The 15,791-nt window shown below is 41.8% G+C and overlaps 1 protein-coding gene across 1 annotated transcript in view; it reads left to right on the forward strand.

Moving 5' to 3' along the window:
- The window catches only part of LOC137657583 (uncharacterized), a 109,438-nt gene that overhangs the window by 46,286 nt on the left and 47,361 nt on the right, over positions 1 to 15,791 (forward strand). Inside the window, exon 4 of the mRNA XM_068391933.1 lies at positions 9,069 to 9,331. Within this exon, the coding sequence (XP_068248034.1) occupies positions 9,069 to 9,331 (263 nt within the window). The remainder of the gene's footprint in view (positions 1 to 9,068; positions 9,332 to 15,791) is intronic.

Below are 15,791 nucleotides of genomic sequence, written 5' to 3' on the forward strand. Positions count from 1 at the left end.
TTGTTAGCGTTCACCTGAGCAGAAGCACTCGCTGTTTTATATATCCCTCTGTGCCCCCATAAAAATACTTTGATCCGTTATTATCTTTTTTACAGGTATTGACAGCAGCCCCCTACATTCAGTAGGGAGTGTAAGGGAAGTTTATTCTTCAGAGTACTGTATGTATAGTATATAGAAAAGAGTGAGTACATCCGTCCCTGGAATCCAATGTATCGCAAAACATGATTATCTCGTTTTGATAGAAATAAATGATGTATTGCTCAAAATGGGTGAAACGGGAGAAAGTGAAGATATAAACTCAAGTTTCAAGGCTCAACTAGAGGATGATGTCATTAGAGAAGTTTTGACATCAGGCACGGATCTTCGTCAGTATTCTCAGTCAGTTGTAAAAGAGCTTCAACGGTTGGAAAACTTGAGTATCCAAGATTACATCAACAAGGCTCAAGATATTGCTACTCTACATCACCAGATCACAGAATGTGGTTCCATACTGGAACTTAGTGATGGACCGTTTTGTTTTTAAATGTTTGCCCCATAACCAAGTGAACATAGAGTGGCATAGAACAGTTTTTTTTGCAGAGATAGCCAAACTTTTAAGTGTGTTTAATTCCTAAACCCAGTGGATTGTTCATGCAGATTATGAACCACAGTGTTGTGGGGTTCTCCGTTAAGCTTGAAGTTTGTTTCTGTCATAGTCAGGAATAAATCTGCGTGATCCTCCTGAGTATGTTGCTAGTCTGCCTGGGGAAAGACAGTTATAAGCAAGGTTGCCGGGATCTTCTAGTTTTGCCACATGAATTGCAATCCTTCTTTTATGAACCCTTTGATCGTGAGGCAAGCTACTGGTATTTGCCCAAATAAATACATGGTTAGGTGGGCCTTTGTTTATACTTGTACTGTATTGGAACACTTATGAGTGTCCCACATGTGAATAGTTTTTGTTATTTGTGGAGCTGGAGGGTAAAGGGATGCTAGTTTTGCCTTTAATTGATTATTTTAATTGACAAAACAATGTTAATGTATTCCTAACAGTTTTTTTCCCTTTACAAATGAATATTTTTTGCTTGTTTTCTATGAATACAGAATTTCATTTCAGAACCTTTTACCATGATGTCCTGTTCTCAGCCACTGTTTTTTTTTTCAAATATTTAAGTTATTTATAATTTATTTTCCCACACTGTGTCTGGTTATCAGTACAAACAATTGGTCCCGTTCACCTAATGTTCTTATATTTTTACTTATGATCAGCAAACTAAAGGCAAGAGAAGCAAAGGGGGGAGTCAGGTTCTAGCTGGGTCCCCTTGCCCAGTATAAATCAAGGGGTGTTGTCCAGTGCTCCATTCTCTTGACCTGTTACCTAGATTTTTGGGTATTCCACTGTTGTATATTTTTTGTGTAGTGAACGTCTGGTTGTGGTCGGCATTCAGACACTAGGCAGTTCGGGTGCTACCTTTGGCCATAGTCTGTAAACCACTACATTGCCACGTCAGCAGTTGCCTAAGCGTCGGCATTCGCTGCGTTGACATTCTCTCACAGGTTTGAGTGGTGCAACCTCAACACCATTCAGCGCGTCAATCGCCACTTACGAGTCAGCGTTCTCCGACGCGTCAGCCTTTGCCGACTCGTCAACGCTCTCCACCTTGGCAACGATCGCCAGTTCATTAGCATTCGCCTACTCTTCGGAGTTCTCCTCTGTGTCAGCCCTCACCAGCAAGGCAACGCTCGCCAACATGCAGGCATGCACCGCAACACCTTGAAGCGCAGACAGAAGACAGCAGCCACCATTCTCCACCGACTTCCAAGAAGTCACATCATCCCATCGGGGCACAGGTAGGTTATTACAAAGGGAAGGAGCAAGAGCGGAAAGTTAGGTTATTGCCCTCCTGACCATCAGTCCTCTCTCCGAGGAAAGGCAGAGTCCCAATTCACAGGTCACCGTCGCCCCATTCCCCTCCCTGCAAATGCACAACAGTGCGACCTCCGGAGAAAGAGCGAAAGGGCACTTCTGGGGATTTTAAGATCGCAAAACTACCGGCGCCTAAGGCAGACACGTAATCCAGCTGTTCCAGATAAGACTCCTAAAAGGGAACCTTTGGTTTCCTTCCCTTTGGGGGATCTGTCAAACAGCACTAGCGTCTGTAAACATCCCTGGTTCGGAGCCACCGTCAGGGCATTCGTGAGCTTTCGTGCCTGCCCTTTCATCCCGCACCTTGGAAGCCCCTGAGAAGCTCCAAGTCATCGGTTCCAGCAGATGCACGACAAAAGACCTCGGCTGTCTCTCCCCTGAAGAGGAAAAGAGGAGTTCCAGAGTTAGAATCTTCACCTATGGTGAAACTGACTTCAGTTAGGCCATCAAAGACAAGGTTGAATCTCCCCGGTTCTCCTTTCACCTGCTCTTCTGGCTCCAGAGGAACCTGTACCAGCTCCCTACCGCCTTCGGAGGAAGACTCCCCTTGGGACGAAATCGTCACGTCTCCGGAAGGAACCAGGAATTCCAGACCATCCAGGACTTCCATGCTGGATGCATACCTTCTTCCTCGCAAGGAATCAAGACTCCAAAATGATGCTGAAGTCCTCTTCGAGGACCGCCAGACCCGGAGAGGGGGGTCAGGACAGTCAGCCACCCTAGAGACGACTGGGACCCACCCCGAGATGAACTGTCGGTAGTGGATGAGGGAGACTTCGCTGCCAGTCCTGCTTCAGAGGGGGAACAGGAGTCAGAACACGCCTTCTGGCAGGTTCTGACTCTGATGAGAGTTCTCAATGGACTTTCCGATCGAGAGATACCTCCCACGAAGTCTAGTGCAGCCATGCCCTAGTCTCAGGGGCTAAAGAGTGCCCGGACTAAGATCGCCACCCACCTCTGAGTTTTCCTCCCTTCGTTCGGGCGCCTTCTCCAAGCTCCTCACACCTCCTCGCGTTCAGCAAAGGAGGTATTACAAGGTCTTGGACGAGCCTCGACCAGCTCTTCCGCTCCACCATTCTCTGCAGCAGCTGACTAAGGGCATCTCCCTAGAGAGACTCTCCAGCCGTCAGGTCGTGTTCTTGGCGGCAGAGATCCTCAACCAGACGAAACATTGATTTCTCCAAGGAAAGTTCCAGGAAAGCGATGGAAACCTTCCTTCTCTCGGGTACCCGGACCATTGAATTCCTGGCCCACCAAGTATTGAACTTGTGGGCCAACACCGTCCTCAAATGCAGGGTCTCGGTATCCGAGAGATTCCATCAACAAGTCCCTAGCGCTGAGATCGCGAGGCTCAGGAACTCCTCGCTCGAGGGTTCCCCGTTGTTCGAACCTAGTGACGTTGAGGCTGCAGAGAGGTGAAGGAAGTCCCATCAAGAGTCTCTCCTTCATAGGGCCCTACAGACCACCAGCCCTAAACCTCAACGAACAAGACAGCAGTGAAGAAAATGGTGTCCAAGAAGCCCTTTCCTATTAACCCTTTCGCTGCGGATATTCAAATAGGATGTTGCCTAGCTTTGTGCACATTTTCACCAAAAATTCAAAATGCTCAAAATTTAATGAAACTAAGTTTTTTGTGTTCTACAGTATAACCTTTCTGTTTTTAAGGTTTAACAATATTTTCACCTGAGTTTATCTCTTTATGCCTTAAATTCTTCGATAAATAGGTAAAAATTAAGAAAAATCAGAAAAATTCTTTTCCAAAGATGATTTTATCAATTCCACTAATAATCCTTCACTCAATTTATCATTGACTCATACATTTATTCTCTACATTAGTCATGCTTTTTGTACACTTTATGGATATTATATGTCTCAAAACATGGAATGATACAAAGAGGGGGCTTTTCAACAATTTGATCACAAAAATAAATTGTTTGGTTTCTTTTACATTCGCCTTTACCTTTCATCAAACAATTCTTTGGCAAGAAAGAGCATATATTACATTGGGGTTTGTGGTTTTTGTCAACATATTGAGCTGGAAAATGCCTTTCAGTTAGTCTAGATTCCATTGCATTTGAAAATCTACCCTTTCTTTGAGTTTTGCTCCGCTTATACCCTTCTAACGTAGTGTTAATAATTTTTCCCTGATTTTTTTTTTTCTATTCATCTTAGCAGTGAGATTCTTAATGTTGTAGCGTATGTTTGAGTCTACTAATGCTGCTTCAATGATAAAATGCCAAATTGGTTGGTACCATTTCTGACTCTTTCTTTCGTAAGCATATGTTGAGCATAGCTGATCAAAATTATCAACTTCCCTCATATACTTATTGTAATCCACATGAACACATGGATTGTCTATTTCTGTCACTTTTTTTTTTGTAATGAAGTTTCGCTTTATATGTAATTACTTGGCGAGAAGTAGAGGCCATATCACACATATAAAAGAAAAGAAATAAAAATAATTCTTCAACCCAGATTTAAAGGGAAAAATTAAAAGGACAAAGTCAGCTGACTGCTAAAAGCAGAGCCATATCGAATGTTTTGCTAATAGTATAATAATACCATAATATACAACTATATATGAAATTTATGATACTGTAAAACAAGCCTTTATTAACAAATTATATATTTATTAACAACTTGTATCACTAAATTATGCTGTTAAAATATAAAGGGACCGATAGGCAACTAACAGACTGAACGTCAGCTGCGAAATGTAAACAAAGCTTCGGATATAAGACACGAAACTTCTTTTCTCGTGAATGTGTTTGTTATTTGATTATTATTCATTTAATTTAGTTAATTTCTATATTGATTTCTGAAAACACCTTTATCTGTCACATTTTGAACATCCAATACTATGAAATACGTTTTCATGTGTGTAGTTGTCATGGCAACTGTTGAGCTCTAATGTAAACAAACTTTTACTTACGCTAAACGAACTTTGGAAAGCATGATATTACGATAACTCTATGAATAATATTGATTTATATTGAAAAAAACATGCATACATATCATAATTTCATGTTGACATAACGTAAAAATAACAAAATAATTACCAAAATCATAGAGTAAATAGGAGAAGAAAGACGAGAGCTTCAGAGAGTGGGTAGTTCATAAAATTGGCAACAGATGGCAGCATGTAGAAGCCAGATAAATCGTCAACAAAAGGCGCTAAGCTTAAAATTTCTTACGCGGTGTGGAGTAAAGTTGTTCTCCGCAGTGAAAGGTTATGAATCTAAGTAAACTAAAGTCGTTCTCCGCAGTGAAAGGGTTAAAGACAAGAAAGGCTCCTAGTCCTCCAGGGGAAGAAAATATCCTAGAGGAAGCGGCCGCGGACACATATGCTAGGATAGACATTCCCCCTGCTTGTCCAAGAGTAGGGGGATGCCTACAAAGTTGTTTGAGCAGGTGGAAGCAAATCGGGGCTGATCCCTGGAGAGTCTCTGTGATTTGTTCAGGGTATCGTGTCCCATTCATGTCATCTCCCCCTCCCCTAATCAAGAATCCAGTGACAATAGACTCCTTTGCTATGGGATCAGCAAAGGGGCTAGCCCTTCACGTGAAACTCTAGACCATGATGAAGAACGGCACTCTCCAGGAGGTCCTTGACAACTCCCTAGGCTTCTTCAGTCGACTCTTTCTTGTGAAAAAGGCGTCTGGAGACTGGACACCAGACATTGACCTCTCGGCTCTGAACAAGTTTGTCAAACAGACTTCGTTCAGCATGGAGACGGCAGACATGGTCAGACAATTGGTAAGACCACAGGACTTCATGTGCACACTGGACCCAAAGGACGCATACTTCCTGATCCCATCCATCCATCTTCAAGGAAGTACCTAATATTCAACCTAGACAACAGGAAATACCAGTTCGGGGTACTATGCTTCGGTCTTTCCAAAGAACCCCAAGTCTTCACCAGAGTGTTCGCCCTAGTGCCATCCTAGGCACACAGGATCGGCATCTGTCTCCTCCGTTATCTGGACGACTAGCTGATCCTAGCAGACTTGGTGGCAACCCTTCCTCAGCACTGAGACAAACTTACGAGGCTTTGCCAAGATCTGGCGGATCATGGTAAACCTCGTGAAGTCCACCCTGCTTACCACTCAGAGACTGGTATACCTGGGAATGATTAGACACCAATCTCCTCAAAGCCTTCCCAACAGATGACAGGATAATGAGGCCGAGAAAGGTCGCAAGAAGAACTCCTTGCCCAGAAGTAGCTGTGCCTCCTCGGATACCTATCATCCTTGGGCCATCTAGTTCCCAGTGGCCGCCTCAGGATTCAATCCCTCCAGTGACGACTGAAGCGTAAGTGGAATCAGGCTTTCTATTCCTTGGACATTATGATCCCGATGGGACCAGAGGAACGGGCTGACCTCGAGGGGTAGGTAGCAGATGAGAATCTGCAGAGGGGCGTAGATTTCCCCCCCCCCCCCCCCCCCAGGGACTTCATGCTGTTCTCAGACTCATTAAAAGAAAGGTGGGGGCCCACATGCTGCACCACACAACCTCAGGCCTTTGGTCAGAGCCCAAAAGGTATCTCCACGTAAATCTCTCAGAGATGAAGGCTGTCTTTCTAGCCCTTCAACAGTTCCATCAGTTCCTGGCAGGCCACATAGTGGTGGTGATGAGCAACAACAACACAGTAGTGGCTTAGATCAACAAACAAGGAGGTACTTTTTCGCAACCCCTATCCTATCTAGCAGTAGAGATACTAAGATGGGCCAAGATTCATTCGATACCACTATCGGCACACTTCTTTCCAGGCAAGAGGAATGTGCTCGCCAACAATATGAGCATAGCATCTCGGATAGTGAGTACCGAGTGATCTTTGGGTCATCTAGCAGCCAACAAAGTCCTGACTTTATTGGGTTCTCCAACAGTGGATCTTTTTGCCATGTCCCTGAACTTCAGGCTCCCGCTGTACTGCTTCTCTGCTCCTCGGTCCCAAATCCCAAGGCTCTCTGGCAAGATGCATTCCAACAACTGTGGGACAATATTGACTTTTATGCCTTTCCCCCGTACTGTCTGATGAGAAGGGTACTCAACAAAGCCAGAACAGTGGTCAACTTCTCAATGACCTCATAGCTCCACTATGGCATCATGTGGAATGGTTCCCAGACCATCTGCAGCTCCTGACAGAGTGCCCAAGAGAAATTCCTCCACGACACTATATACTCAGACAACCTCACGTCAACATCTACCACAAAGGCTTAGCTCTGCTACGACTTCATGCTTGGAGACTATCCAGCATCTCCTCACTCGGAGAGGATTTTTCAACAAGTTGCTAAGAGAATGCCTGGATACCTGCAGAAGTCATCAGCAGCTGTTTACCAGGCAAAGGGGAATGTCTTCTGTGTTTGGTGTCATGGAAGGGGTATCTATCCAATCGATGTCGCTATTCCAGCAATAGCGGAGTTCTTAGTGTATTTGCGTGAGGAAATGCGCCTTTCAGTTTCAGGAGTAAAAGGCTATCGCTCAACCTTGGCTCTCGCCTTTAAACTGATTGGGATGGACATTTCCTCATCGCTAGAACTTTCCTTACACATACGGAGTTACAAACTTACCTGTCCTCAGTCTGAAGTGAGACCCCCCCCATGGAACGTGGTTTGAGTTCTCCGGTCTCTAAAGAGACCTCCCTATGAAACATTACACCAGGCAACAGATTGCCACCTGACTTGGAAGACAGTGCTCCTGCTCATCTTGGCTTCGGCAAAATGAGTCCGCGAACTGCTTGGTGTCTCATATAACATCGCCCAATCAAGGGGATGGGGAGAGGTAACGTTCAGCTCTGTCCCTGTATTTGTTGCCGAGACTCAGAATACAGGGCTTTCGGATCCTAGATTTGACTCCTTCCAGATAACGAGTCTCCGCTTCGTAACAGACGACCCAGATTATCTGTTACTTTGCCCAGTAAGGAGTTTGAGGCTCTACCTTAAGAGAACAGCTGGAGTTCGCTCCCGAGTACCCGCACTCTTTGTCAGCACCGGGAGGAACAAGAGGAGGATCACCGAAAACATAATTTCTGCATGGTTTCGCAAGGTCATAGATCATGCACTGAATAAAGATCCTCCTTTATCACATTGTCCCAGAGCCCATGATGTCAGGGGCGTAGCTACGTTCCTGACCTTCAAGGGAAATTACTTTGTGACGCAGGTTCTACTGACTGTGGTGTGGAAACGCCAAACGACCTTCACAGCCCATTACCTGTTAGACGTGACCCACAAGAGGCTCGATACATTTTCTATCGGCCCTGTGGTGGCTGCACAACAGCTGGTTTAGTATCTCAAGCTCCTTATTGGACATGTAGCAGAAGGTTTAGGGCACTGCTACCCGGATTTAGTCTGCATGAATGAAAAGGAATGACTGGCTCTTTTTATGTTCTTCATCCTACCCTCTCTTGGGGAAAGCATCATCCTAGATTCTCTGCACAAGCTGACCTCAACCACTGCAGGTAAACCAAGCTCCCTTGTGCAGTTAGTATTATGTCAATACTTTACTGTTGCGTCCCCATACCCTGGCGAGGTGGTATTGGGAAAGTTTTGGTTACAACAGTTTTTCCTACAAAGACTCGGAATAACTTTACCTTGACAGTCACACCGCTTATATCAACACATAGCTTGCATAGGCCACTGACCTTGCGCAAGGTTTTAGCGAGGTGTTAGGGGCTCCTTATTTTTGGTACTGACCTGCTTAAGAAAAGGAGTCCCCGGGTAAAGCCAAAAGCCAGATTGGCAGGGACATCCACCTTCATAATGAGGGAGTTACCCCTAGTAAATAGTGTAGGTTTGTATCCCAGTTACAGAACAAATGACAAATTCGTAGATAATTTTTGTTTTTCCTAATGATACAAACCTCTTGAAGTCCTGCCTCCAAGCAAAGTGAGCTCGTTCACAATTGTGGGAGTGAAGGGGGTAGCTAGCTAACCCCCCCCCCCCCCCACCCTGCTAACTAGCAGGACAGGTAGTTAACCCTCGCTAAATTTTAATAGATCGTCCTTTCAGCTTTGCCAAAAGTAACCCCCCTAATGAATAGATAAAGGTTTGTATCGTTAGGAAAATACAAAATATCTCCGAATTTGTCATTTACTTTTACTAAAATTGATTCTGCTGTTTTTTTTTTGTCGAGCAATTTTTTTCTACTTTCTTCCTATTTCAGCAAAAGATGTTGAATGGGACTCAGAAGCTACAGACATTTTTGTGGATGTATTAAAGAGAAATGTTAAATGGCTTCCATTGAATAAAGCTGGTACCAGAAGACAGTTATTCCAGAAGATAAAACGGGACATGGAGGCAGAAGGATATAGCGCTTCAATGGAAAATATCCGAGAGAAATTTAATTCTTTAGTTCATACTTACCGAAGAATTAAATTTAAAACCAAAGAAGATGGCATAGTCAATACTAAGTGGCAATACTTTGAGGTAAGTAACTGACTTACACATGTTAGGTTTTATTTAATAATGTCAATAGAGAGTCAATGATAACTCTTAGGAAAACTCATTGAAATTGGTCTATTATGTTTTTGTTCTTACATGGCATACAAACCTTTGTCCTTTAATTAGGGAGATTGCTTCAGCACTAGTTGGAGACTCATTGAATCTAGGAGAAAGAGTAGTTATTCTATTGGTGAGGGTGCTGGGCAAGAAGCTTCACATTTGTTTTGGGTACTGACGAGTATGGATGTATTGTCAGCTCTTTATCAAACTTTTTCATTTTCTTTTTATATTATAGAAAGTGAATGGAGTTGTAATAATTATATTATGGAAAGTAAACAAGATTTTCCTGTTTGCCCAGAGAAGGAGGATGCTGCAACTGGTTTATGAATACAGTAAACTAGCTATAGACCCACACTTCCATTGTGCGTCTAGTACGGGTCATGATTGTTCGCAATCATCCCCATGCGTCGAGTGCAGGCCGTGGCCTCCTGTGCAGTGGTAGTTATATGCCCTGAAGGAGAAGAGAGCAAAGCTTTTACCATTGTCAGTTTTGGCAACTCCTAAGAAGACACCAATAAAGTCTTTTGCTGCTTCAGTCTTCTCAGGAGGTGTGTGGTGCCCCAGTGCATACATACACCCCTAGCTCAGTTCCCTAGTAGTATGCATCAGGAGCAAGGAGCCCTTTGATCTGCTGTCAGGTTTTTCAGGTTTTGGTGTGTGTGTGTGGGGGACCTCCAGTGTTTTCAGGACCTGGAAGCTCTTCGCCCGTAACTGCAGACTGCTTACTACAAGTTTGATCTAAGGAAATCTTGGGCTTTTTCAGATCAGTCAAGTATGCCCTCCATGACTTTGTTGAGGGAGTCTGTAGCTAAGGCTACTTCTTCCCAAGTTTCCCCTGTGCAAGTATCCCAAGTAATCCTTGTGACACCTGTGGTGAAAGGTTTGCTGTTGCCCCCAGACTCAGGGACCATTATACAGTGCTCTCCCCTAAGCCCAAAAAGACTTTGAGAACCCATAAAGTGTCTCTTGTGATAGCAGAAATGGTACGAGCACTAGGAGGTGGTCCTCCTGTAATTGGGTGTAAGAAGGCTATTAGGATAAGGTACGTGTTGCCCGTGGCCAGGGTTACCCCGATCACTGACCTAGTGAGGTTCTAACATGCTTACGTGCATTGGAAGACCAAGAATGAGGGCCGGAGGGACTTTTTCCTGGTGTCATGGAGTACAGGGTCTTGGCTGTCTCCCCATCCTGATCTGCAGGGAAAGAGGTACCTGGTACTTTTACTTCTCTCTCCATCTCTGCAAAGATCTGTGCTAGGAATTCTCCTCTCGTTCCCAGTGGTTCTTGTTAGCCCTTGATTACGTACTGGTTTTTGTCCTTGGGCCAGATCAGGAATACTCGGTGGGGAGGGGGGCGGGAGCAGAATCTCCGGAGTTTGCTGCCACACCCTTGGCACTGGCGAGGGACAAAAATACTTGAGGTCAGGACGTCTGGAACACTGGACCGCATCTGTTACTTCTGGAGGCCGACTACCCTGTGTTGAAGAGTTCTATTGTGAAGGTCTTTACTCTTATCCGTAAGTGCAATGGTCTGGGAGAGGCAACATGTCACAGCTGTTGTGGAGAACCTCAACGATTGATCGGCACTTCAGTGCTCCTCAAGGCCCAAAGACCTAGTAGGAGTTACCATGGTCAGATATTGTTGGTTTGGCTCTGGATTGGTCAAGTAAGATCATATGCCCCCCACTCTGCAGGCAGGAGAGGTTCTGCTTGCCAAAGAACACTGTAAGGGAGACTCAAGGCGTTCGGCCAAGACTACAGGGTTGAGATCAAGCAAAGATCTTGTGCCCGCTCCGAGACCACGTCCTGCAGCTCTTGAAACCTCTCCCAAAAAGAGCCTGTCCATGTGCAGCAATTTTGGGCACCTTACCTGGTTCCTTTAGGAAGGATGGCATTGGGAAGAGGGGAAGGAGAGTGAAAGGCTGATGCCAGTATTCCACTAGGTAGTAGGTTGGCCTGGGCACCAACCACGTGTTGAGATACTACTGCAAGAGAGTTTATGGGTTTTTTGATTGGGCAGACGGTACTACATTGGATCTAGGGATTGGCATTTCAGACTTTTCCCCATCCCGGGATTTGTGGAAAAGATTAGTGTTTTCCCGGGATCCCAGAAAAATCCCAGGAAATCCCTAGATTTCATGAATAAATTATATTTGTATTTAAGGAATAAAATGTTGCAAGCTCATAGCATGTGATTATTATTAAAGCATTGGAAAAGACTTATTTGCTATATATAATGCAAAAAAGAGGCATTCAATGAAATTAAGGATCAGAAAATTAAGACTGATTAAACACACAATTTTATAATGTTATTGCTCCTGAAATAACATAAATTGGCACATCTTTTTATAAATTTTATGAAAATATCTGATATGATCATATGCCTTTGTAATTCAGTAGAAACCTGGTGAAAAAAAATTATCAATGTTTATTGCAATTAAGCAAATTCTTGAATAAAATGGACTGTCAATACTGTATAAGATCACATGCTTTTGCAATATAAACCTGGTGAGAGAAAAAAGGAGTAAAGTCATCATAAATAAGTTTTAAATCAAAATGACTGTTTGTCTTCAAATGACTCCAAAAAGCTTAAACTCACATGAAACCTCCTCTGAGGCAGTTTTATGAAAGAAAAAAAACACAAGAAAACTATGTTCTGTATTCATGCATCGTTTTTTTGATAAAATAGGAAAAGTAGGAAAACAAGGAATTTTTCTTCTAGCTGTTACTATAAAGTACAGACTATTTATTAGTTAAAATAAGAACGTAGAAAACAAGCAATTAACTTTTATCAAATCGACATGCTCTAAGTCTCGTGATAAACAGTCCTACAGCTGAAATCTCTTCTTCGACAGATGTGGGTGGTATAGATTGTAATGCAGCTGTTCTCTTGGTTATGTTTACTGTGTTTTCTCCAGTTGCTTAAAAAATTTCAAGCTCTTCAATTATGCTCCTGTTAATCGCCTGATTTGTTTGGACTTTTTTAGGCATGCACTCTTTTCTTTATTGCTTCCTCTAATTTCTCAAACAGCGTTGCTGTTTGGCTTTGATCTGGGTCGACTGACTGAAACACTCCTTCGGATTTGGATAAAGCAAACATTTCATCACTATTTTCATCATAAAGGCGAATAGGAAGTCATTTTGCTGAAGACAAAAGAATACTTCGTTGGCAATGCTTCTAAATTGTTTAGAAGTGTTAGGTAATAGGTACACTTGCATGGCCTATCTCAGGGGTGGCCAACCTTTTGTTTACCATGCACCAATTTTTTTCACTTCTAATTCAGATGCGCCACACAAACTTTAAACCCCCTTTCAATCCCTTAACTATGGTGATTTGACATATTTGGCGGTTATACATATGATAATATGATATATATATATATATATATATATATATATATATATATATATATATATATATATCATATGATAATATGATATATATATATATATATATATATATATATATATATATATATATATATATATATATATATATATATATATATATATATATATATATATATATATATATATATATATATATATATATATATATATATATATATATATATATATATATATATGTGTGTGTGTGTGTGTGTGTGTATGCGCGCGGGCAGATGTAGCAGTTGTAAAGGAAATGATTTAACATGGATACAAAGTAAACTGTACTTAGTTTATTGACTCTGAATTTGCATTGATAATATTCATTAGTTATTCCTAAAAGTACTAATAAAATTATATGAACATAATTAGCAGTTAAAGAAAAGTAATTTCACATGCAGGAAAAATAAGCATAACTATGTTTAATGAGACTTTTGACTTTGCTTTGCTTTCACCAAATCTGTAATATTAGGAGTTAAATTAGTAACTGAGAGCAACAGACAGTTCTTCAAATTTGAATCGGATAGTCGTGACCTCAGTTTGTTCTTGATATTTTTCATGGATGAAAATATTTGCTCACATCTTTATGTTTTTACAAAGCGACAGGCATAACTTTGGGTAAATTTTCTGAATTCTGGAAAATGTTCACCGGTTAATAATCGCCAAAAATTAAGCATTTCAGATGCTCTTGGGAGTGAGGGAAGTTCAATAAATTTACTCTTCAGCACTGAATTTGCTTTTAGATCAATAAGTTCCATCTGTATATTACTAGGCATCTTCAGAATGTTATGTTCTGTAAGTGAAAATGGATTTATAAATGCAAGCATGCAATCTTCTTCAGCAAAATCACTAAAACGACTATCAAAGGCCTCTCGTAGTAATATGATTTTATCAATGTATTCGGTAAAGTTGGTATATGATGAAGGTATTATATATGTCTAAACTCTAACACATATATAGAAATGGTGTATTTTGAATAATTAAAAGAAAAAAATGCAGGACATAGCGGATGGTCCCTCTAAATAATTTTTTAATTTTTTCTAAAAATCAGTATTATTTTTGGTATTATTTTTTTATGAGCTGGCTTTGTTTTTTTTTTTAAATTATCTCGGGTTTAGTGCGCCACTTGTAATCGTGCAATGCGCCACTGTTGGCGCATGCGCCATAGGTTGGCCACCCCTGGCCTATCTTATTTATCTTCCTCTTGTTGTTTTAAAGTTTTAATAGTTTATGTATGAAAGAACTATTTTACTGTTTTTATTTTCTTTAAAATATTTTAGTTTAATTGTTCATTACTTCTGTAATTTATTTATTTCCGTATTTCCTTTCCTCACTGGGCTATTTTTCCCTGTTGAAGCCCTTGGGCTCATAGCATCTTATTATTCCATGTAGGGATGTAGCTTAGCTATTAAAAACAATAATAATAATAATTATGCTGCGGAGAGTAGGGGTTGCTTTTATCGCCATTGTATGACTTTGCAGAGACATTGGGCTGAGTCTTGGGTGGCGAGTGTCCTTCGGGACAGTTACTTAATACCTTTTCTCGACCACGGACCTCCCCTATCTCTAGTTCCGATAGAGTTCCCGTGGGAGCAGCCAACATCCATGAAAGGCCTGTCCCTTCGGGCAGAGGTGGATGGGAAAAGTTGTTCGAAATGGGTCTCCAGGCTTCTACAGTCTACACTTCCTGGTGGAAACGTCGACTGGGGCCTGTAGGTCTGTCATCACTCTCTCGCCAATGAACAAGTTTGTTCATCAAATGAAATTCAGGATGAAGAAAGTATAGTCTTTGCTTCCTTGAGTCATAGAGGGAGACTTTATGCTTTTGATAGACCTGAAGGATGTGTACTTTCAAGTACCTTTTCATCAGACCTCTCAAAAGTGCCTCCGTTCTCACTTTATGGTGTAGTGCAGTTCAAGACTGTGTTTTGAACTGTGTACGGCCCTCCAGGTGTTCACTCGGGTGTTCACCTTGGTAGTTGCTTGGGCCCACTCACAAGGAATACGTCCTCTGATGTATCTCAACGATTAGTTGATCCTGGCCTCCTCTAAAAGGCAGTTCATTCAGGATCGAGATCAGATTCTTGCCTTTTGCCAAGATGTGGGGGATGTGGTAAACTGGGAGAAATATAATCTCATACCCAAGCAGAGGTTGAAGTACTTGGGCATGTTCATAGACATTGTAAGGGTAGAAGAGTCTTTATCTAAGGCAAGCAGCTCTTCTAAAAGAAGGACACGCCAAAATCAAACCATTGTTCTCTAGTCTTGGGAAGTACCATAGCCTTAGTACAATGGTCTTCCACTGTCTTGGGGTAGTTCTCTTGCTTGAGGTTACATTTGGGCATGCTATTCTATCTTATTTCTCTTCCTCTATTTTTTTTAAATTTTTATAGCTTATATATGAAAGATTTATTTTAATGTTTTTACTTTTCTTAAGATATTTTATTTCAAATATTCATGGGCAAGTCCAAAACAGAAGGATGAAAGATGGCGCTGGTGTCGGGCGTCGGTGGGGTGGCTCAGGTTGGTGCGGTTGAGACCGCTGTTGCGGCTCACCCCTCGTGTATATTGACGAAGGAATACAGTGAACCCTCGTTTATCACGGTAGATAGGTTCCAGACCCGACCGCGATAGGTGAAAATCCGCGAAGTAGTGACACCATATTTACGTATTTATTTAACATGTATATTCAGACTTTTAAAACCTTCCCTTGTACGTAGTACTGTTAACAAACTACCCTTTAATGTACAGAACACTTAATGCATGTACTACAGTACCCTAAACTAAAACAGGCACAAATATTAAAGGCAATTTTATATCATGCGTTTCCTAAACACGCCAAAAAGCACGATAAAAAATGGCAACCAATCTTTTGTTTAGTTTATCTCTGATCATAATAAAGAAACAAACGCATTTACACATCTGTGTATAGGTTAGTTTTTGCATCGATTATATTGATTATTCAGTACAGTATGTTGATTTTGTTATTACCAATATTT

The sequence above is a fragment of the Palaemon carinicauda genome, chromosome 1, assembly GCF_036898095.1.
Source record: "Palaemon carinicauda isolate YSFRI2023 chromosome 1, ASM3689809v2, whole genome shotgun sequence".
Taxonomy (NCBI): domain Eukaryota; kingdom Metazoa; phylum Arthropoda; class Malacostraca; order Decapoda; family Palaemonidae; genus Palaemon; species Palaemon carinicauda.